This window comes from Ursus americanus, chromosome 1 (genome assembly GCF_024610735.1).
Source record: "Ursus americanus isolate L20-20 chromosome 1, mUrsAme1.1.p, whole genome shotgun sequence".
In the NCBI taxonomy this organism is placed as follows: domain Eukaryota; kingdom Metazoa; phylum Chordata; class Mammalia; order Carnivora; family Ursidae; genus Ursus; species Ursus americanus.
The window spans coordinates 49,709,164-49,732,952 of NC_142127.1; the positions used below are offsets into that span (position 1 = coordinate 49,709,164).

General features: G+C 37.0%; 1 protein-coding gene across 3 annotated transcripts in view; it reads left to right on the top strand.

Moving 5' to 3' along the window:
- Window positions 1–617: 617 nt before the first annotated feature.
- The window catches only part of HAT1 (histone acetyltransferase 1), a 61,596-nt gene continuing 38,424 nt past the window's right edge, over window positions 618–23,789 (top strand). Inside the window, exons 1-3 of one of the 3 annotated variants that reach the window (XM_045779828.2) lie at window positions 618–675; window positions 2,857–2,961; window positions 20,864–20,939. In XM_045779828.2, the coding sequence (XP_045635784.1) occupies window positions 669–675; window positions 2,857–2,961; window positions 20,864–20,939 (188 nt within the window). In that variant the 5' untranslated portion in view covers window positions 618–668. Of the gene's footprint in view, window positions 676–719; window positions 849–933; window positions 954–2,856; window positions 2,962–20,863; window positions 20,940–23,789 lie in introns of those variants that run through there. The other 2 variants (XM_045779837.2, XM_045779840.2) reach the window with 2 other exon arrangements.

Below are 23,789 nucleotides of genomic sequence, written 5' to 3' on the forward strand. Positions count from 1 at the left end.
CATGGAGGACAGATCAGGCCACTTGCGGTATTATTAGTTAACAATTCCCGTGCACCAAATGGTTGCCTACTAATCCCAAGAGTGAAAGCAGAGTACCTAAATATTACACTGTATACTGCTTAAAAACATGACAAAAGAAAAATTATGTTAAACAAGAATTTATGGCAAAAATAGAAACCAAAACGTAAATTTCTCCTGCAACTGAAGCTCAATCCTTATATTTTACCTACATAAACCTAGGCCTCTGGTATTTGTGCAGGCCAAAGGGAAAGTTTTTCTGCCAGTCTCCGAAACGTCGCGAGCGGAATAGAAAACAGCTTTACGGTATTTATATAATTCAAATCCAACCCCAAAGAAACTCTCCACCGGTGAGCCAGAGCGCATCTTAACGTTGACGGCCCCTTACGCGGCCTCCTCCTCGGGTTTGGGCCTGTGAAGTGGCTGACCGCGCTCGCCGTGGCTAGGCAACGGTCGGAGCATTCCCCGCAGTGTCAGCCCCGCCTCTGGAGGTGCTTCCACCTCCCGGCGCCTCGACTCTCCTCTTCTCATTGGCTAGCTACCTGCCAGAGGTGGGCGGGGGAAATGCGTCAGAGAATGAGCTCACTTCCGGCCAGGGAGCGCGCGGGTTGATTCGTCCTTCCTCAGCCGCGGTTGCTGGCAGCTCGGAAATGGCGGGTAAGTTCCCGGGAAAAGTTTACCGAGGGGAGGGGGCGGGCAGGTTTGGGAAAGAACGCCGAGACCGTGGTGACAGTGCCCGCCTGGAACTTTCCGGCTCCAGCCTGGGTTCCAGAAGGCTTTGCTTCAGCCTGAAAGCAAGGAACTCTCAGCCCAGCTCTCTGTTGGCCACGGTTCGTGCCCCCGCCCCCAGCTGCTCGGGGTTCTGTGCCTTCTGCAAAGAACTCGGCCCCTGCGGAGGGCCGAAAAAGCCCGGGGAAAGAGTCGCGATTTGGCTTGTAAGGTGCCAGTTGCCTTGAGGCCTGTTTATCTTCTCGTTTCTTTTTCGCACTGCTGCCTCAGCCGCAGTAGCTTGGTTCTGTTCCCGCCAGCTGATTTTAATGTTCACATCGTCCTCCTTTTCCAGGTCTCCCTCCACTACAGACAACTTCGGAGCTCACGCACTGCTGCTTTGCCCTGCACTGGGGCTCTCCCTTGAACCTTGGCTTCGCAATCGTCTTTTTAATCTTTCGCGCTTTAATATTCCTAGGATCGATTTAGATTTTCTTTAAGAAAGATTGTTCTCGAATTCTTCCTTCATCTAAAGTTCTCATAGTAGTTTGTACTAAAATTTGCATGTTCATTCTATTCTTTTTTTTTGTCTCTTCAGTTTACACATTTAATAACTAATAATTGCTGTTTTGTACGTGTATTAAGACTGTTTTGGTGTGAGTATATACTTTTTTCCAGTTACTTATCTTTTGGAGTGGACAGTTTCAACTTCTATCTTTTCCCAGTGCCTTCATAGTAGTCTTAACTACACTTTTATGGATGTGCTGGATAGACAGGTTATCACGTGAGCTCTACAGATACTTAAAGAAGATTATTCTATGAGATTGTGACTCTGGGATCTTGGGGGTACACTGGTAGTATAAAAGATGGGGTACATACGTATTTGTACGGTTTACATAGAGTAAGAATTACACCTCAATGAATCTCTGCCTTACCACTCAAGAGCTGGGTGCACTTAAGCAGTTAAACCTCTTTCTAAGCCTGAGCGTTTTAATGTGAAGTGGGTCTGATATAGTATTTACTTGTCTAATAGATTTGTGGGGATTAAACCAATGTATGATTTCACAAGTTAAATTTTGTTGCTTATGTTATATGTAATTCCTTGGAATGGGTTCTTTTATCTCAAATTTTATAGATTAGGTTCAGAGGAGTCAAGTAATGTGCTCCAGTTCTAGGTCACAGATGTGGTAATTAAGTGGTGAAGCCTGGATTTCATTCCAGGAATTCTGACAACAGACTTAGTCTATACTGCCTCAGATGTTCCCTATTTTCTGTGTATGTGTGTTTTAACCACTTGTTAAAGTTTATGGCATGTCACTGTACGTTTCTTTTGTTTCTGCTCATGACTTCTTTCCTGAATTTTTATGATTTTTGTGTACATTTTGTCAGGAGATTTATTGTCATCTTTGCTTGAGAGTTTATAGGGATAATGATTGCTTTCATTTTTAATTATTTGTTATGTAGCCACATTGTAGTAAAACCATTTGGTTGCCAGTAGCCCATATTTTACGACTTTGTACACATATGGTTAAAAAAACTTTTTTTTTTAATGCAGTGAAAATTTTCTTTCCTAACCCTGTCCCCACTCCTTCTCTCTAATCCTAGAGATAACCACGGTTACCAGTTTCTTGTGTGTCCTTCCTGAGATAATCTATGCATTATCAGTTGATGGTTTTTTAATCTGAAGTACTCTGGGTAGAATTTTTCCAGTATTGATGATGAAATGCTATTGTAATTATCAAAGGATATTCTCACCTTATGTCTTGGTGGAGCAGTGGCACCCTTCTTATATTTTTGAAAAGCTGCTTAGATATAAATCCTAGCAGGTAATATATATTAGTATTAACTCTAAAGAAATGTCAGTAGTCATGTTAATTTTCAGATTTACTTATTTATGTAAAGCAAGTCTAGCTCAAAAGCCTCTGGCAAAAATGATGTTCTTCCTGTTTTATAATGAGGCAGTCATACTCGGGTATATTTATTTGGGATTATATGGAGAGTGATCTGTGCTTTTATGATCTATTAACATATTTTAAATCTTCCTTTTATTCCACTTCTAATTAGAACCCTCTTTGTAGGTTTAACTATTTAAACCATTTCCAACAAGACCTTTTAAAAACTTTCCCTTAGGATTTGGTGCTATGGAGAAATTTTTGGTTGAGTACAAGAGTGCAGTGGAGAAGAAACTGGCAGAGTACAAATGTAACACCAACACAGCAATTGAGCTAAAATTAGGTATGTATGCTGTTTCTAAGTGGTACTATGTATGTAGTTTGTGTTCATATATAATGTTTTTTTTAAGATTTGAAGTAGAATTTTATGTAAGAGCAGTTGTTCATGTAAGTGTATGGCTTTCTGCATGTATTGAACACCTTCAGATTATATTCAGTCTTCATTTATGTCATGAAGTGCGTAGATGTTTAAGAGGTTGCAGAGTTTACATTTAGGAAGTACAGCATGGCAAAAAATGATAGGTGTAAGTGTTCTCAGGCTCTTAAAAATATTTACCTTTACATTTTTGCTTATAAAAATAGTAGGCAGTAGTGTTGGTGAGGATGTGGAAAAACACTCATTGCTGATGGGAATGTAAAATGATGCAACTACTTTGGAAAACAGTTTGGTAGTTTCTTAAAAAGTTAAATACAGTATATGACCCAGCAGTTCTACTCCTAGGTATCTATCAAGAAAAATGAAAACATGTCCATACAAAAACTAGTACCTGAATATTCATAGCAGCATTATTCACAGTAACCCAAAAATGAAACAACCCAGATCTCCATCAACTGATAATAGAATAAACCGAGTATGATATATCTATATGATGGGATACTACTTGACAATAAAAAGGAACGAAGGTCTGATACATGCTACAACATGGGTAAACTCAAAAATATTCTAAGTGAAAGAAATCAGACAAGAACCCTCCCCCCATGTACAATATGATTCTATCTGTATGAGATGTTTGGAAAAGGCAAATCCAGAGACAGAAGATAGAATGGTAGTTGCCTGGGGCTGACTGTGAAAATAATGACTGCAAATGAGCATGAGATTTCTTTTGGGGACAATGGCAATATTTTAAAATTAGATTGTGGCAATGTTCACACAATTGTAAATTTACTAAAAATTACTGAATTTATGCTTAAAACAAGTAAGTTTTATGGTATGTAAATTAAGCCTCAATAAAGCTTTTTTTTTTTTTTTAAGATTTTATTTATTTACTTGTGAGAGAGCAAGCACGAGTGGTGGGGAGGAGCAGAGAGAGAGGGAGAAGCAGACTTCCTCCTGATCAGGGAGCCCAGTATGGGGCTCAATTCCGGGACCCTGGGATCATAACCTGAGCCAAAGGCAGATGCTTAACCAACTGAGCCCCCAGGTGCCCCTCAATAAAACTATTAAAAAAAAATAGTTATATGCACATGAATTCTGGTTCCATCACTTTCTGTGACTGAGTTTCCTTATCTTATATTGAAGGAATAGTACTTACTTTTATAGTGGTTATAAAGATTAAATGTGAGGTTAAGTACAAGTCAAGTGCATACATAAACAGGTTGACTTCCAGAAATTCTCAGTAAATGTTAGTGTCTACTGTTTAAAACAATACAAACATAAGACAAATATAAAGAAGGTGACAAAGAAGGTACCCCTCACCTACTTATCTAGATTTTTTTGTGTGCATGCATAAATTTATTTTTCTAAAACTAGGATCCTGTTTAAGGCTGTGTACATACCTGTTTTTCATAGTGGCTACTCCGCTTTGCATTTCCACCAACAACGCACATAGGTTCCAATTTCTCTATATCCTTGTCAACACTTGTTATTGTCTGTGGATTTTTTACTGTACTTTTTAAACTTTTTTTTTTTTTAAGATTCTATTTATTTATTTGACAGAGAGAGAGGCAGCGAGAGAGGGAACACAAGCAGGGGGAGTGGGAAAGGGAGAAGCAGGTTTCCCGCTTAGCAAAGAGCCCAGTGCAGGGCTCTATCCCACAATGCTGGGATCATGACCTGAGCCGAAGGCAGATGCTTAACTACTGAGCCACCCACGCGCCCCTAAACTATTTTTAAAAATATCTTTAAATTTGACAATGAAAACTGATTTTTAATTCTAAGAAAAGTATATCCTTTATATCTAAAAGAATCAGCCCTTATTTCTTTTTTTTAAGATTTTATTTATTTATTTGACAGAGAGAGAGTACAAGCAGAGGGAGCAGGAGCGGGAGCAGCAGGCTCCCCGTTTGAGCAGGGAGCCTGATGTGGTTGGTGTTCGATCCCAGGACTGTGGGATCATGACCTGAGCTGAAGGCAGACACTTAACTGACTGACCCACTCAGGCACCCTGAATCAGCCCTTATTTTACCATATATTGCAAATACGAGTTTTTGTTTTACGTCTTACAAAAAGGCCCTCCCTTCCCTAAGCTTATAAAGCAGTTTATCCATTGTTTCTCTAATATTTTTTGGATTTTTTTCTTTTTTAAATTGAAACTTTTGATTCTAGCTTGGTATAGGAATCCAGCTTTGCTTTCTCAGATGAATTAACCAATTACCCACCTGCCGGTTTAAGTTGTCTTTTCATTAATTATTTAAAATTTCTTTTTTATCATATTAAAGTATCATATATTCTTGCCCTGGCTTTCGGGCCTTTTCTTTCTTCCTGAGCTGTTAGTGCACTGCTGTAATAAATGTTATAATTAAATATGGTGTGACTAGGTCCCCACTTGTTACTCTTTAGGAGTTTTACTAAGTTTTCTCTAATGTTTGTTCGTCTAGATGAACATTTTACCAAATTCGAAAAAGATTTTTTGTTGATTTTTTTAAAATTTGAGATTCTGTTAAATAAGTTTAATTTAGGGAGAATAAAAATCCTTACATTGTTGAGTCTTTCTAATAGCAAAAATATTTTTCTGTTTATTCAGGTCTTTTTAATGTTCATCTTTTTAAGGAGTTTTAAACTTTATAGATGATAAACATTTCTTACTAAGTTTATTTCTAGGTATTTCATCTCTGTTATTGCTATTATAAATGAGATCTTCTGTTCCATTATATTTTTCATCTTTATTAATAGCATGTGAGAAAACTGTGGAAAATAATTTTTTTTTAAAGATTTTATTTATTCATTTGACAGAGACAGAGAGAGAGACAGCCAGCGAGAGAGGGAACACAAGCAGGGGGAGTGGGAGAGGAAGAAGCAGGCTCCCAGCAGAGGAGCCCGATGTGGGGCTCGATCCCAGAACGCTGGGATCACGCCCTGAGCCGAAGGCAGACGCTCAACGACTGAGCCACCCAGGCGCCCCAAGGAAAATAATTTTTAATTTATATTTTTTCCTTACGTCAAAATCCGGGTTACTTAGTAACTCAAGTTCTACACATACATGACAGAGCTAAAACTGACTGGGTTATTTCATCATTCTAATCCCTTATAGCCGTAGTAATAACTTGCTTCCTCAGGCCAACCTTTCTTCATTCCTCCCTTTTTTTCCCAACCCACCTGTCCCAGTACCTTCCCTTCCACCTTCTCTGGACAAATGTTTATTGAAACTTACTATGTGACAGGTACTGTGCTTGGCACATGGGATAATTTGAACTCTTGATTGCATATCCATAATTCCACTAAGGTTTATCCCAAGATTCTTCTTCTTATAGAAGCTGTTTTCACTTCGTGTCTGAGGGATTGACAGACACAGTTTTTTTCACAGAGGTTCCGTGCTTTGGGGTAGGTTACTGTAGAAAGAGTGAATCTTTTTTTCTATATTTCACTTTAACCATTTTTAAGTATATAGTTAGGTAGCATTAATTGCATTCACAATATTGTGTAACCATTAGCTCTATTTCTAAAATTTTTTCATCACCCCAAACAGAAACTTGGTACCTGTTAAGCAGTAAATCCCCACTCACTTCTCCCCTCCAGCCCTTGGTAATCTCTAATCTACTTTCTGTCTCTATGGATTTACCTGTTCTAGATATTTTAAGTGGTATCACAACAGTATTTGTCCTTTTGTATGTGGCTTATTTCACTTAGCATAATGTTTTCAACTTCACTTAGCAAATATTTCATGTTGTAGAGATACCAGGACTTCATTCCTGTTCATGGCTGAATAATATTCTGTTGTGTATTTATACCACGCTTTGTTTATTCATCTGTTGATGGACATTTGGGTCTTTTTTACCTTTGGCTATTGTGAATAATGCTGTTATGGACATCAGTGTATGAGTATCTCTTTGAGTCCCTATTTTCAATTCTTTTTTTCAATTCTTTTAGTATATAGCCAGGAATAGAATTACTGAGTGTATATTAATTCTATGTTTTAACATTTTGAGGAACTGCCAAATTGTTTTACATAGTAGCTGCACCATTTTACAGTCCCACCAGCAATGTACAATGTTCCAATTTTACCACGTCATATGTTAATGCTTGTTTTGTTTTGTTTTATAGCCATCCTAGTTGATGTAAAATGATATCTTACTATGATTTTGATTTGCATTGCCCTAACGAATAATGATGTTGAGCATCTTTTCATGTGCTTATTGGCCATTTGTATATCTTCTTTGTAGAAGTGTCTATTCGAATCCTTTGCCTATTTTTTTTTTAAAGATTTTATTTATTTATTTGACGGAGACAGCGAGAGAGGGAACACAAGCAAGGGGAGTGTGAGAGGGAGAAGCAGGCTTCCCGCCGAGCAGGGAGCCCGATGCGGAGCTCTGAGCTGCGGAGCTCTGAGCCGCGGAGCTCTGAGCCAAAGGCAGATGCTTAATGGCTGAGCCACCCAGGCGCCCCTGCCTATTTTTTCATTGGGTTGTCATTTGGGGTTTTTTTTTGTTTGTTTGGGTGGGGTTTTTTTTAAGATTATTTATTTGACAGAGAGAGAGAGAGAGCACAAGCAGGGGGAGTAGTGGAGGGAGAGGGAGAAGCAGGCTCTCTGATGAGCAGGGAGCCCGGTGGACTTTATCCCAGGACCCTGAGATCATGACCCAAGCCAAAAGCAGACGCTTAACCACTGAGCCACCCAGGTGCCCCTTTTTGTGTTTTTTTTAAATATATTTTAAAACCTGATAATTTTACTGCATTCTCTGACTTTTTGGGGAGTGGCTTCATGTGAGTGGCTTCATGATTTTTTTTCAGGCCTTCAACAGTATCATTTGATCATTTTCATAAATTCACTTTGTTTTTGATATATATGCCTTTTTGTTCCTTTTTTTTTTTTTTTTTTTTTTTAAGTAGGCTCCAGCATGGGCTTGAACTCACAACCCTGAGATCAAGACCTGAGCTGAGATCAGGAGTCATACGCTCAACCAACTCAGCCACCCACTTTTCATATTGATTGGCTGACACTTTCAGAACATTGTTAAAAAATGATTACAGTCATCCCTGTTACTTAATTTAATGAGAATGGTTCTAGTATTTCTCCACTAAACATGATCTTTGCTTTTTACTTTGAAGAATAGTTTGTCTTGTTTTGCAAAATGTTTTTATTCAAATGTGTATTAGGGTTTATCAAGTGCCATTTTGATTTCCATAGAAATAATTTTGGTTATAATATATACATATTTTTATTTAATATATTTGATATAATAGATTTTATGCTTTTGTATATTGGACCATCTTTGCATTTCTAAAAGGAGTATCTCAAGATATTTTAATAAATTCATGAAGACTTTGTAAATATTTTTACATTACCTCTTAAAGATGAGTTTGGTCTGTGTTTTTCTCCTTTGTGTTTACTTTTTAGGAGAGGTGCAGGTCAGCTTTTATATTCTTTGTGACTACTTTTCTTGGCCTTCCTACTTTACCACTTCCACCCTCACCAGTTTTAAAAGCATTACATTTACCTAATGGTAAAGGCTTGAAAGAATTCCCATTAATCATTATGAAGAGGTCCTCTTATGCCATTTAATGTTGTTGTTGTTATTGTTTTTTATCTTAATACAAGTTAGATTGCATTTTCAAGTTTTGTGGTTTCCATGATACATTTTTGACCCTTCCATTTGCTTTTAACCTGACATTCCTTTTAGGTGTATCTTTTGGAGAGTGCATACTTGGATTTGAATGTATAATTTTTTTTTTTACCTAGCAATTTTATTTCCTTTATATTTATTGTTTGTTGCTTTTGTTACCTCATTTTTCTGTTGTTTCCTTGTACTTTCTCATTCCTATTTCTAACTAATGTGTGTTTTGTTTTCCCTGACCTCTCACTCTCCACTGCACTGTTTTAAATTCTCCTAAAAAGCCAATTAACCTGTTTTTCAAAATAAAGTATATTGTTAGTTCTGAGATAGTCTTTATATTTTAAGTTCATTCACCATTTGCCAAATACTTATTTAGCCATACTCATGTGGCAGGCATTTATCGGGGCACTGGAGATAGAGCAGTTTACAAATAGTTCCTGTCTTCATGGAGCTTACATTTTGGTTATGAGAGACGGACATAAATACATGGAAAATAGTGATTTATGTTAGGGAGAAAATACAGGGTGATGAGGGCCTACTGCTAAGGTGACATTTGTGTAGAAAATAAAAGAAATGAATTTGTGAGCAGCGTAGATATCTCAAGGAATAGTGTTAACACGCAGAGGAATGGCAAGTGCAGAATGTGCAGAATGTACTGTTCAGGGAACAGTAAGGAAGCCTCTGTGACTGAGAAGGATAGCTTGGGGGGATGACGTGTCTGGAAGCCAAATGATGAAAGTGTTTGAAGGGGAAGGAAGTAGTCAATTATGTCAGGTGTTTTGCTGGTTGCTGGTAGTTCTCATAGCATAAGTACTCTTGGGATTTAGTGATTTGGTGATTTTTTTTTTCTAAAGATTTTATTTACTTATTTGACAGAGACAGACAGCGAGAGAGGGAACACAAGCAGGGGGAGTGGGAGAGGAAGAAGCAGGCTCATAGCGGAGGAGCCTGATGTGGGACTCCATCCCAGAACGCCGGGATCACGCCCTGAGCCAAAGGCAGACGCTTAACGCCGCAGTCCACCGAGGCGCCCCTTGGTGATTTTTTTTTTTTTAACAAGAGAAGTGATGGAGTCCTAAGATCTTTTTAAAAGCAATTTAAGAGAAATTAAGAAGAGAGAAATTAAAAATGGAGTATAGACTGTTTTGGTTTGCTCAGAAGTGGAGTTGAGAAATGGGCAGCTAGAGGAAGACACAGGATAAAGTTAGAGGACTTTATTTTTACTTTTTAAAAAGTGATGTACGATTTACATACAATGAAACGCACGCTAGGTACATGATTCAGTGAGGTTTGAAGTCCCCCCTCCACATAATTAGCTGCTTTTGGGGGTTTGAATTTAAAAACCTATTTGTTGGAGATTGAGACATGCAACAGATCTGGTGGGTTGCATTCCTCGTTTTGTTTTGTTTTTGTTTTTGTTTTGAAACAAACTTACAGAGAAGTTGGAAGTATAAATACAAAGACCTTTTTTCCCTGAACTATTTGAGAATAAATTGCTGCCTTGATGAACCATCACCACGTACTCTTTTAACGTATATTTACTGTGAACAAGAACATTATTATACATGACCAGAACAGAATCATCAAAATTAGAAATTTAATATCAATACATTATCACCACTTAATTCGCAGACTCTGTTTATGTTTCCCACGTGTCCCCAAACACCCATTATAGCTGTAGCAAAGGGGTCCAGTTTAATTAGGCTCAGGGCTTACATCTGGTTGCCTTGTTTCTTTTGTCCCCCTCCGACTGGAACAGTTGTCAGTCTTTTCTTGACTTTCATGACCTTGACACCTTTGAAGATGGCAGACCAGTTATTTTGTAGACTGCCCCTCAGTTTGGGTTTATCTGATGTTTGCTCATGGTTATTTCAGGTTCTGTATCTTTGGTAGGGAGATCACAGAAGTGATGTGCCGATCTTACAGCACCTGTCCGTTTTTCATTAAACTTTCAATTCTTTCATTTATTTAGTTCCCATTTTATTTAGTGGATTATAATCTGTTACTATCCTGTATTTTGGTCCTTATATTGTCCCTGATTTGGCCAGTGGGAGCCTAGTTCATGCTGGCTTCTGTGTTTTTACATGTCCTCCTCCTTTTTTGATTACTTCATTCTTTGATTACTTTCTGGAACAAGATATTCCAGGCTCATTTGTTATCTCTGCCACAGCTCTGGAGTCAGCCATTTCTCCAAGGAGTATTGTTGGGTTTTTCTCTTTTCTTTTTTTTTTTTTTTTGAAGAGGAAAATGGCATTTTGAAGCCAAGATCTGTTGGGTGAGCAGGTAAGCTCGTTGCTGTTAGTGTTCTAACATTAATGAGAGTGGGCCTTCTCAGTGGACAGAACTTTGCTCTTTCCCTTTCCTTTATTATTTTTCCCCCTAAAGATTTATTTATTTACTTGAGTAAGAGAGCACGAGCCGGAGGGGCAGAGGGAAATGAAGAGAGAATCTTAAGTAGAGTCTGAGCTGAGCTGAGCTGAGCTCAGAGCCTGACATGCTGCTTGATCTCATAACCCCGAGATCAGGATCTGAGCCAAAACCAAGAGTCGGACTCTTAACTGACTGTGCACCCAAGTGCCCCTGCTCCTTCCCTTTCAGTCCCTGCTCCCTGCAAGGTGTTACTGTTCTGACTTCTTTCACCAAAATTAGTTTTGCCTGTTTTAGAACCTTATTTAAATGTAGTTATGCATGTATATTCTGTGACTGACCTAGTTCAGTCAGCATGTTTTTGAGGTACATCTTATTGTTGCCTATATCAGGGGTTCATTCCTATTTATTGCTGAATACTATTCCATTGTTGGATAGATCACTATTCATCAGTTAATAGGTATTTTGGTTTTTTTGGTTTTTGGCAGTTATAACTAACTGCTAAGAATGTTCTTGTACAAATCTTTTTGTGGACATATGGGTTTTTGTGGTTTTGTTTTGTTTTGTTTTTGGTAAATTCCTAGAAGTGGATTTGTTATGTCATAGGGTGGTTTTACATTTATCTTTATGAGGTGCTTGCCAGGCTGATTTCCCAAGAACGTTTATATTCATACCAACAATGTATTATAATTCTGGTTACTCCACATCCTTGTGAGTGTTTGGCGTTGTCAGTTTTAAAAATTCATAGATTGAAGGGCTCAGTGTTATTAAGGCAACAGTTCTCCCCATATTCATTTACAGATTTAATGTAATTTTTTTTTCTGTCTTAGTTTGATTAGTTGGCCTATTAGTTGGATTTTGCTGGCCTATAAAATGAGTTGGGAACTGTTCTCCATTTTCTAAAAAGAGTTTGCATAATATTGATCTTATTTCTTCTTTAAATGTTTGTTAAAATTTACCTGTAAAGCTTTGTGTGTCTTGAGTTTTCTTTGTTGGAAGGTTTTTAACTACAAATCTAATTAATAGATATAGTACTGTTCTGATTTGGTGTTTATTCTTGTGTTAGTTTTTGTAATTTTTGTCTTATTTATTTTTTAAAGATTTTATTTATTTGACAGAGAGAGAGAGGGAACACAAGCAGGGGGAGTGGGAGGGGGAGACGCAGGTTTTCTGCTGAGCAGGGAGCCCAGTGAGGGGCTCGATCCTAGGACCCCGGTATCATGACCTGAGACGAAGGCAGACACTTAACGACTGAGCCACCCAGGCGCCCCTAATTTTTGTCTTTTAAGGAAATTGTCCATTTTATCTAACTTTCTTCTCAGGCTGTGGTTCATAATATTCCCCTATTACCTTATCAAGGACTGTAGAATCTTCAGTCCCTTCTCCAGGATACTGGTAATTTGTGTTTTTTTCTTTTCTTTTTTTTTCCTTGATAAGTCTGCCTATCAGTTTATCAATCTTACTAGTCTTTTCAATAATTGTTTTTCTCTCTTGCTTATTTTTTATTTCCTACTCTTAATCTTTATAATTTCCCTTATTGTCCTTCCTTTATTATTTAATTTGCTCTTAGGAGATCTCCCTTCTTAGGGTAAATGCTTAAATAATTGGTTTTAAACTTTCCTTTTATAATATTAGCATTAAAATTACAAACTTACCTCAATACTAATTTAGTTGTATCCCACCAATTCTGTTATGTTGTGTTTTTATTGTTCACTTGAAATTATTCTTCTTTGATCTGTGGGCTTATACAGAAAAGTGTTGCTTACTTTCCAAATATTTGGGGCTTTTCTAGCTATCTTATTATACTGATTTCTGTTTTAATTCCATCAAGGTCAGATTATTTCAGTCTTTTTAAATTTGAGACTTGTTTTATAGCTTAGCACATATCTGTTTTGGTGCATGTCCCAAGTATGCTGGAATATAATTTATATCTGCAGTATATAAGGTTCTATAAATGTCAGTTGACTTAATAGTGTTATTCAAGTCTTGTATATTTTATCGGATTTTTATTTACTTATTCTGTCAGAACAGTTGAGAGGGGTCTGTTGAAATCTCCAACTATAATAGCGGATTTGTTTCTCTCTTCAGTTGTCAACTTTTGCTTCATAAATTTTTTTCTTTCTTTTTTTTTAAGTTGAGGTATAGTTATGCTTCATGTATTTTGAACGTCTGCTATTAGGTGCATACAGATGTAGACTTGAGTTTTTTTTTTTTTTAAGATTTTATTTATTTATTTGACAGAGATAGAGACAGCCAGCGAGAGAGGGAACACAAGCAGGGGGAGTGGGAGAGGAAGAAGCAGGCTCCCAGCGGAGGAGCCTGATGTGGGACTCGATCCCACAACGCCGGGATCACGCCCTGAGCCGAAGGCAGACACTTAACCGCTGTGCCACCCAGGCACCCCAGACTTGAGTTTTCTTAATGAATTGATCCATTCTTTATCTCTGGTAATAAAGGGATCTCTTTATCTCTGTCCCCACCATAACTCTTGCCTTTTATTGAAGACTACTTTTTCAGATAGGAATATTGCAACAAGAGTTACTTAATCATGAGAGAAATTATAGCATGTCTGTATGCTGATGCCTATGATCCGTCAGAGAAGGAAAAAATGATACAGGAAAAGAATGGGGAATATTTGTAGAGTGATATTCTTAAAAATATGAGAGAATATTCTTGAGAGTATCATTGGAGGGATTAGCCTTAGATGGGAGTGTGGAGGATTTCTTTGCCAGTTTAATGAAGGGAAGATATATGGGAGTGGCTTCAGTAAATTGGAAGCTGTAGAGGTGGCAGTCTGTGCAGGTTCTCTTGTGAATGCTTGCTTCGTAAGTGAAACAAGGTTATCAGGTGAGAATGTGATTCTAGAAGATGTTGGAGGTTTGAGGAGACAGTCCTCTTGTCAAGCAAGAGGAGTGAATGGACTTGTAACTATGGTATGATCGTCAGGTAGCACTAAGGGTCCACTTCAAGTTTAGTACTCATGAATGTAAAATCGAGGTCAGCCACATGCAGATGCAGGGGTATAGCAAAAAGTGGGCATATAGTCAGATTTAACTAGAGTGGGGTTTTAGGCTGGCATGACAAAGATTGGAGCAGAGGAGTTGAGGATGTTTATGAGGGAGTGATAATATTGATTGGCCATGGAATTCTACACTGGAAAGGGAGGGAGGAAAGTAAGGATACAGAGGCAGTGAGGGACAGCAAAAATTGTGTCCTAATCAATACATTGTAAGTCCCGGTGGGGATTGAAGAATTGTTAGAATTAGGGTATCACAGGCAGTAAGCTAGGAAGAGGTAGTGGTAAGATTGTACAATTTTTGACATGGAAATTAAAAGGGTGTAGTTATTGATAATGATAAGTAAGAGCTAGGGCATGTCATGGTAATGTTACAGTAAAAAGATTCTTGGAGAAGGAATCAAGAAACTTAGAGGCTGGATCGGAGATTAATTTTCATGAGTTTTAAAGTCACCAAGATTTAAGTCAGTTGTAATGTTGGAAAGAGTGACAGTAAGCCAGAAACTAAATTTTTCAAAGAATGGGGGAAAGATTGGGCATTAGCATCAAAGCTGATTGTTCTAAGGTGTGACGAGAAGGACACTGGTCTGAAACCAGCATGAGGAGTTAGAAGTTTGTCCCAGCAGTATAAAGAGAAAGCAGCCACTACTTGAGAGGGCTGTAAGAGAAGCAATGTCTTGAGGGAGTGCCAGGTTTGTCCATGAACTGTTAGGGTAAGAAAGTATAGGAGAAGAAAGAGGTTGAGGATATGGAGAATTTTGGTGGTAATTGACTTGTGAATTTCATACTAGTCATAGGGAGTTGGAGTGAAGTGAGAATTGGCATTAGGTAAGTTTTATGCTACTGTATGGGGATGAGAATCCAGGTAAAAAGGGATAACCTAGGAATTTAACTAAAGTTTGCTGGAATAAAGAATATGATGGGATTAATTATGATGGTTTCTAAGGTATATTGAGACCTCTAATGTTGCAGGCTGGTGAAGCTGATGGGAATGTTGCCAGGAGCATACTGGGCCCTGCCTTCACCCCTGCATTTTCAAATAATGTAATTAAACTTACTTTGCAGTTTAACATGGTCAGAAAAGTTTGTATTGGCCAAAACACTAAGATTTCAGTTGTTTAAAGGACTCAGGAGTAAGGGGCACCTGGGCGGCGCAGTTGGTGAGTGTCCAGCTCTTGGTTTTGGCTCAGGTTGTGATCTCATGGTCGTGGGATCGAGCCAGGCATGGAGCTCTGTGCTCAGCACAGAATCTGCTTGAGATTCTCTTTTCCTCTCCCTCTGCTCCTCCCACTCATGCTCTCCCTCTCTCTCTCAAATAGATAAATCTTTAAAAGAAGTAAAAGGAACATAGGAGTTTGAATAAAGTCATATATAGTCCAGAGTACAATTAGGTATTACGAGGAATGTGTGGCAGCATCTCTGAAGCTGCTTGAGAATTGGAACCCATTTATATCTGCATTATGAGCACTTGTAAATGGATCCTACATATGTTAAATGCTTAAGCATTATTAAACCTTAAAACTGATTAAATTAATGTGCCTTGATGATTTCTTATGTTTTGGGCTAAAAGACATGTAGAAAGTATCTTCTTTTTTTTCAAGTCTTTATTTAAATTCAAGTTAGTTAACAACAGTGTAGAATGTATCTTCTTTTACGTTTTGTCCCTCCTGAAATTACTGAAGTGATCCTGAGAACTAGGATATATAGGAACTATATATAGGAGTGGAAACAATAGGATTTATATTCAAATAGAAGACTCATTGTAAGTCTTAATGATCTGTGTTGGCGATAAGGTGACATTTAGTATTCTGGGCCCTGATTCCATTTTTCTCCAAAAATGTGAGTGACGGATTTTCCTGAAAAGAAAAATTTTAGTGCTTATTTTAAATTACTGTAGTTTTTTATATTGTATATTCCTCCGTTGGAATAATAAATATTTTGCAGAAATTTTGGGAAGTGTATAAGAATACAAGAAATAAAAATTACCCATAATTTTATCACTCAGAATAACTATAGGGGCGCCTGGGTGGCACAGCGGTTAAGCGTCTGCCTTCGGCTCAGGGCGTGATCCCAGCGTTATGGGATCGAGCCCCACATCAGGCTCCTCTGCTATGAGCCTGCTTCTTCCTCTCCCACTCCTCCTGCTTGTGTTCCCTCTCTCACTGGTTGTCTCTATCTCTGTCGAATAAATAAATAAAATCTTTAAAAAAAAAAAAAAAAGAATAACTATAGTACTTCTGTATTATAACTTGGGATAATTCCTTCTAGTTTTTTAAATTATATATTCATTTATGTTATTTCTCTTTTATAAAATTGAGGTTACATTGTCATGTTCTGTTCATCTAAATGCATCATGAACATTTTTCTGTCACCAACTATTTCTCAGTAGCGTTATGTGTTATGTGTGATATTTATATTAAAACTATTTCATTTATGTAATTTATTTAATTATTCTATTGGTTGATTTTGGGGTTGCTTGCTTGCTGTCTTGCTTTAACTGACATAACTGCATTGTAAATACTTAAAAATATTTAATGTTTGTGATATCCAGGAGAGTTCGCACTTTGTACATGTTCTCATGTACATATATATATGTCAGTTTGATTCAGCCTTAAGCCCAGTACTTATTTGTGTCCTTGAGCAGTTAATCTTTTTTGCATTTTTATTGTCCTTGGGCAAATTAGTCTTTTTTGCATTTTTCATCTAGAAAATGTGGGTAATAGTAATACCTACCTTCTGTAGTTCTTGTGGGAATTAACTACAGTGTTTATAAAATCCTTAGCAAATTGCCTGGTACACAGTAAATGTTCAAGTGACAACTAATAATACGGTTAATAACATTGTGTGTGACTGCTTCTTATGAATATGTCCTGTGTTGGCATTTAGCATTGTTCACAAAAAAACTTGATCAGGAACGTTCATAGCAGCATTATTCATAATAACCCCAAAATGGAAGCATCCCAGATGTCCATTAACCAAGGACTGGGTGAGCAAAATATGGTATATCCATAGAGTAGAAAAATATTCAACCACAAAAAGGAATGAACTAATGGTACATGCTGTAACATGGATGAACCTCTAGCACGTATTAAGTGAAAGAAGCCAGACATGGGGCACCTGGGTGGCTCAGTTGGTTAAGTGTCTGACTCTTGATTATGGCTCAGGTCTTGATCTCAGGGTCGTGAGTTCAAGCCCCGTGTTGGGCTCCATGCTGGGTGTGGAGCCTACTTAAGAAAGAAAAAAAGCCAGACATAAAAGGCACATGTTGTATGATTCCATTTATGTGAAATGTCCAGAATAGACAAATAAGAGATCTGGTTTCATTTCTTTTATGGTAATTACTACACTTGTGTAAGTATTGAGGTTTTTTGGTTTTGTCTTTTTAAGTAAGCTCTACACCTAATGTGGGGCTTGAACTCATGACCCCAAGATGAAGAGTCGTGTGTTCTCCCCACAGGGAGCCAGCCAGGCGCCCCTGAGGGGTTTTTTTTTGTTTTAAATAAGAGTAGGAAAGTCATCTTTGTTTCTTATCTGTTAGAAAGACTAACCTCCTAGCACTAGTTGTTGGTTCCTTTTGTCTAGGCCTAGGACTTTTTACTTAAATACCCTTTTTGAGGAGATAACTTTCAGGCTAATCTCTATAAAGTATAACCCTGGGTATCTTCTCAGTGTGTAATCCCAGGAATTTGGGGGCAGCTTTTTAGTAATCTGCTCACTGTGCCTAAACGTAGTATAGTGAACAGTTTACATGTAATACAGTGACTAATATAAAAACTTCATTTATTCAATGCTGAAAGAATCCTTTGAAAAGTACATAGCATTGGTTTTAAAGAGTTTCTTTTAGATTCTTTCACCCAAATCTCATCAGATCCAAACAATAAATATTTAACTATATATATGCCTTAAGCTATTTGATTTTTACTTCAACTAAAAGGACTCATCACTTTGCTTTCTCTTTCTTTTAGTCATATTACCTGTGGACTAAATTTCATGCTGAAACAGTAAAACCTTAATAGTTTAGATGACAGGTATATTGGAGGAAAGCCAAACCAAATTATAGAAATAGTTATCATAACTATGTTTTTGACACTTGTTACATTTCTTTTTCTCTGTGTCTCTCATCACTACCAAAGTGCTATATATTATATTAGAAGCAGTAGTTTGAAATTAATTTTTAATAATTTCTAGAGACTTCCAAACATTTTTAAATATTAGAGATACAGGAGTGGGGAATGAATCTAGACATATTGGGTTGTTTTATTTTTTTATTGTGTAATATTACAGACATGCAAAAAATCTAGAGCAAGCTAATGAATAGCAAGATCCCATCACTTAGCTTTTTCACATCTTAACATTTTGCTGTATTTGCCCAGGGCTTTTTTCAATTTTAGTTTTCATTATGAAAATTTTGTACACAGAGAAGAGTTGAGAGAATAGAACAATACTTAGCTATATATCCAATACCTAAATTCTTTTTTTTTTTTTAAGATTTTATTTATTCATTTGACAGAGATAGAGACAGCCAGCAAGAGAGGGAACACAAGCAGGGGGAGTGGGAGAAGAAGCAGCAGGCTTCCAGTGGAGAAGCCTGATGTGGGGCTCGATCCCAAAACGCCGGGACCACGCCCTGAGCCGAAGGCAGACGCCCAACGACTGAGCCACCCAGGCGCCCCTATATCCAATACCTAAATTCAACAATTAATATTTTGTCATATTTGCTTTAATAAATATTTTTGCTGAATTACTTGATTTTTTTAAAAGATTTATTTATTAGAAAGAGAGAGAGGGAGTGAGTGCGCATGCTCATGTGGGGAGGAGGGGGAGAGGCAGAGGAAGTCCCAAGCAGACTCTGCGCCCAACTTGGAGCCTGACTCAGGGCTTGATCTCATGATCCCAAGATCACAACCCAAACTGAAACCAAGCGTTGGATGTTTAATTGACAGTGCCACCCAGACACCCCAAAGGGAGATTTCTGAACATCATGACAGCCCTAATATATGAATATTCACATATATAACCATAATTCCATTATCGATAAGTACCTATGAAAATTAATGGTGATTCTTTGATATACTTTTCTGGTTTCCCTGGTCATCCTTGAAAGTCTTCAGTAGCTTTTTTAAAAAAATTAATTTAACCCAGAATTCAGTCAAGGATCATGCATCGTGTTTGGCTGTAATGTTTCTTTAATCTCTTTTAATCCAGAACAGTCCTTCCCCCCAACATGGAATGTCCCCCCTCATAATATTGATTTATTTGGAAGAATGAAATTAGTGAGTAATGTTAATAGACAAATCTACATTCTGGATTTGTCTGTTGTCTTTTGGTAGTATTTAACTTACAATCCTGTCTCCTATATTTCTTGTAAGTTGGAAGCTTTTAAAGCTGGATTAGAGCTACGATACGCATTTTTGGTAAGAAAGTGTTTCATAGATGATGCTGTATATGTTATATGACATTGAATCAGGAGACATACAATGTTGGTCTATCCTATAATGAGTGATTTTAAATTAGATTACTTGAAAAGGTGGTAACTGCCAGATCTCTACAGTGAAAAGGTATCTTTTCTTCTGTAAATTATTAATCTGCTGGATGATACTTTGGCATCCTGTGAATGACCTGTTCTGGGAGGACAGCGTTGGAAATTTTTCATCTACAACTTATCTTTTCATTCTTCAGTTTAAAGATTTTGGTGGGGGGAGGGTAAGGTTTTTTCTACATAAGATAAATTATATTGGGAAAATGTCCAATAATATCAGAACTCACAATAAATGCAAGTAAAATAACAGGGTACCCATTTCCATCTTAAATTGGTAGAAATTAAAGTTGAGGGTACAGAATATTCTCAAGAATATGGGAAGCAAAGGAGTTTACATAGCTGCTAGTGGGTATATAAACTGCTAAAGTATTTTTAGAAGGCACTTAAGCAGTACTTATAAAATAATTCAGTACTTCTACTCAGCATTTCTACTGCCAGGAATTTATCCTGTATATACTTGTAAGAGTACAGCAAAGCGTATATAAGGATGTCATGCAGCATTACTTTTAATAGCTAAAAAAAAACCCAAAAAACAAACAAAAAACCCAAATCTAGGAACAACATGAATATCATCTTGCACTGATAAAGAATGATGTGATGATAAAGGCCTCCTCAAAACTCATTACTCTTGTTTTCGGAATGTTTCTTATAGCATTCTTTTTTAGTTTTTTTGATGCTATAGCTTTTCTTATCTCAAAGTGTCTTTCTTTTTTTAAGATTTTATTTATTAGAGCACACGAGAGAGAGAGAGAGAGAGAGAGAGAGAGAGAGAGAAAGAGCGCGCACGCACGCGCATGAGCAGGGTGAGGGGCAGAGGGAGAAGCAGGCTGTCCGCTGAGCAGAGAGCCCAATGCGGGGCTCAATCATAGGACTCCGGGATCATGACCCAAGCCGAAGGCAGATTCTTTACCAACTGAGCCACTCAGGCGCCCCTCAAAGTGTCTTTTTTGGTTTTGTTTTCTTTTACTCTTTGCATTGTATGTAAACATATAGGAAAATAAAAACTAAATCAGATTCCTTTGTCATACCTAGTTTTCTAATTCTTAGAATCAGTAGGGTTTTGACGCTGAAGCATTCAAAGTGATATTCTAATTTTCGTTGTTCATTTGTCTCATGAGAATCCAGTGTAAATCATATAATGGAAAAGTGACATTTTAAGTAAGAAAAAAAGTATCCTAGTTATATTGAAGTTCTTGAAATGGAACTACCTGTCACCTTTAATATCTTTAATTTAGTATCTTTAATATCTATATTTTTTATTCTTTTAAACAGTTCGTTTTCCTGAAGATCTTGAGAATGACATTAGAACTTTCTTTCCTGAATATACCCATCAACTCTTTGGGGATGAGTAAGTAACTTTGCTAAATTAGTGTGGCCAAAAGAAAATTTTTTTTTTAAGGTCTAGAAACCAGACTTTATTTTCTTTGCTGTTTTTTATGTAATTTATTTTAAAAATACGTTAGAATGGCATTTTTGACATTGAGACACCAGTTTATTATATAATACCTATCACGTAGTGCTGTGGATGCATTATCTCATTTAACTCTCACAACCGTCTTAGCGGCGGTATTATGATTCATTACATTGTAAGTTGGTAGAGTTGAACAGCTGCTTAAGGACATGAGGATGACCAAAGTTCAGATTCAGGCAATCTGTCTATAAAGCCCATATTCATAACTACTACTCTTTTCTTCCTGCTCCTTTTCTATACTGCTCTTAGTAGAGAATATGTTCTCCTGAAGCTAGAGAGCTCAAGTTGTTCTTCTATGACAAGTAAATAAGCAGTTTAGAGAAATTTCTTTTTTCTTTTTAAAAGCTTTTATTTATTAGAGAGAGAGAGCAGGAGCAGGGGAAGCTGCAGGCAGAGGGAGAGGGAGAAGCAGGCCCCCGCGGAGCAGGGAGCCTGATGTGGGGCTCAATCCCAGGACCCCAGGATCATGACCTGAGGCTAAGGCAGATGCTTAACTGACTAAGCCATCCAGGCACCCTGAGAAATTTATTTTTAAAAGCAACATTAAAGATATGTCCTGGGATATTCAGCACAATTCCTTGATTTCCTATAGCTTCATTACATTATTAGAATAGTCAGTTACCATTTTTTTTAAACTTCTGATTTTGAAAAAAACCTTATTTGCAGAAAGTTATAAGAATGGTACTCTGTGATGGGCACTTGATGTAAGCACTACGTGTTATATGCAGCTGATGAATCACTAAACTGTACCTCTGAAACTAATACTACACTATATGTTAATTAACTGATTCAAAGAAAAAATAGAATAGTACTCTGTATATCCTTTATTTAGATTCATCAGTTGTTAACATTTAGTTCTATTTGTTTTAATTATTCTCTCCTATAGATATATATTGGTATGTTGTTGAACCATTTGAGAGTTGTTTGCAGATATATCTTGATCCCTTACTCCCAAATTCTTCAGTATGTTTTTCCTAAAAACAAGGACAGTAACCATATAATTATCAAAATTCAGGAAATTTAACACTGCTGTGGTACTCTTTTCTAAGATATAGTCCACATTTCAAATTTTGCCAGTTGGTTTCCAATACTTTTAAAACAATTTTCCTCATTCTGGATCCAATGTAGAGTCACATATTACATTTATTTTTTTCATTTTTATTATTTTTAAAGATTTTATTTATTTATTTGACAGAGAGAGAGTACAAGCAGGGGGAGCAGCAGGGAGAGGGAGAAGCAGCCTCCCACTGAGCAGAGAGCCTGATGTGGGGCTCGATCCCAGGACCGTGGGATCATGACCTGAGTCAAAGGCAGACGCTTAACCAACTGAGCCACCCAGACGCCCCACATATTGAATTTAGTTATCTCTTTGGTCTCCTTTAATCTGAAACAGTTATTCAGCCTTTCTTTGTTTTTCCTGACATGGACATTTTTGTGGGATATAGGCTAGTTTTATAAACCTTCATTTTGCATTAGTTTGTTTTTTCATGATTAAATTCAGATAATGTACATTTTTTGTAGTACCATAAGAGAGGTTGTATGTGTCCATCTCAGGCTGTCACAGTCAGAAAGTCCATGATGTCAGTTTGTTCCATTGTTTGTTGAGTCACTTAGTTTAGAGGTGTCTGTCATCTTTCTCCACTATAAGGTTTTTTCCTTTATTATGTAATCTGTGGGGAAGATACTCTAAGACTGAAAAGATCCTGTTTCCCATCAGACTTTCACCCAGTACTTTTAAATCCATTGATGATTCTTTCTTGAATCTTTTACAGATTGTACAATGGTGATTTTCTAACTCTGTCATATCATCTGCATTTATTAGTTGGCATTCTATAGGGAAGAACTTCTTTTTTTCCCCTTATGTATTTCTTTGTTTATATCAGAATAGATTCAAAGACTCTTTTGTAATCCAAGGGCTCATAATCCATTAGTGTTATTAATTATGATGCTCAAATTATCCCATTTTAAACCAGTTTTTGAATCCTTTTGCTATATCATCATCATTTGGAGGATACTTTCGGATACAATAAGATGTTCAGGATTCATCTTATACTTTTTCTATTAGTTCTGGAGTTGGACATTTTCCCAAGGAAGCCTGCTTTGTTGTAGTAGGAAAGGGTGTTTTGACATAGTTGACATTTAAAATATTGCCCTTTGTGGCTATTTTACCTACGTGTTATTTCAGCATTGTTCACATATTTATTTAATGTGTTTTGAAATTGACAAATGTCTCTCCGTGGAACAAATTTTCTCAGAATTTTTCATTATTAATGTATCAGATTGGGCATTTTATGTGCTTCTAAATTTTAATAATTGTATTTTATTATATATTGATTCATGCCAAAATTTGAACCTTTTCTATTTCAACCAGGTTTTATTTTATTATAAAGATAAGAACATTTTCTTTTGGGATTTCTATCGTTAAGGAGCTATTTGTTTTATTCCTTTCCTCTTCCTGCTATTTAAAATCTCTTCCTTAGGTGCATAGAAACTAGTCTTACAGATAATGCTTCTCAATGGTATTTCGTACATTCATTCTGTTTTGAATGTCATTAAAAAAGCTTGCATACTCCTCTTCTAAAGTAGACAGATGACAGTCATATAATCATAACCCTGTATCTTATGAGTCAGGTATGACATTGGTCTTGACCCTACTTATCATTGCCACTCCTTTTTATGCACATAACTTTCAGAGTCCTGAAACGGACACTGCTTGTGTTTTATTTT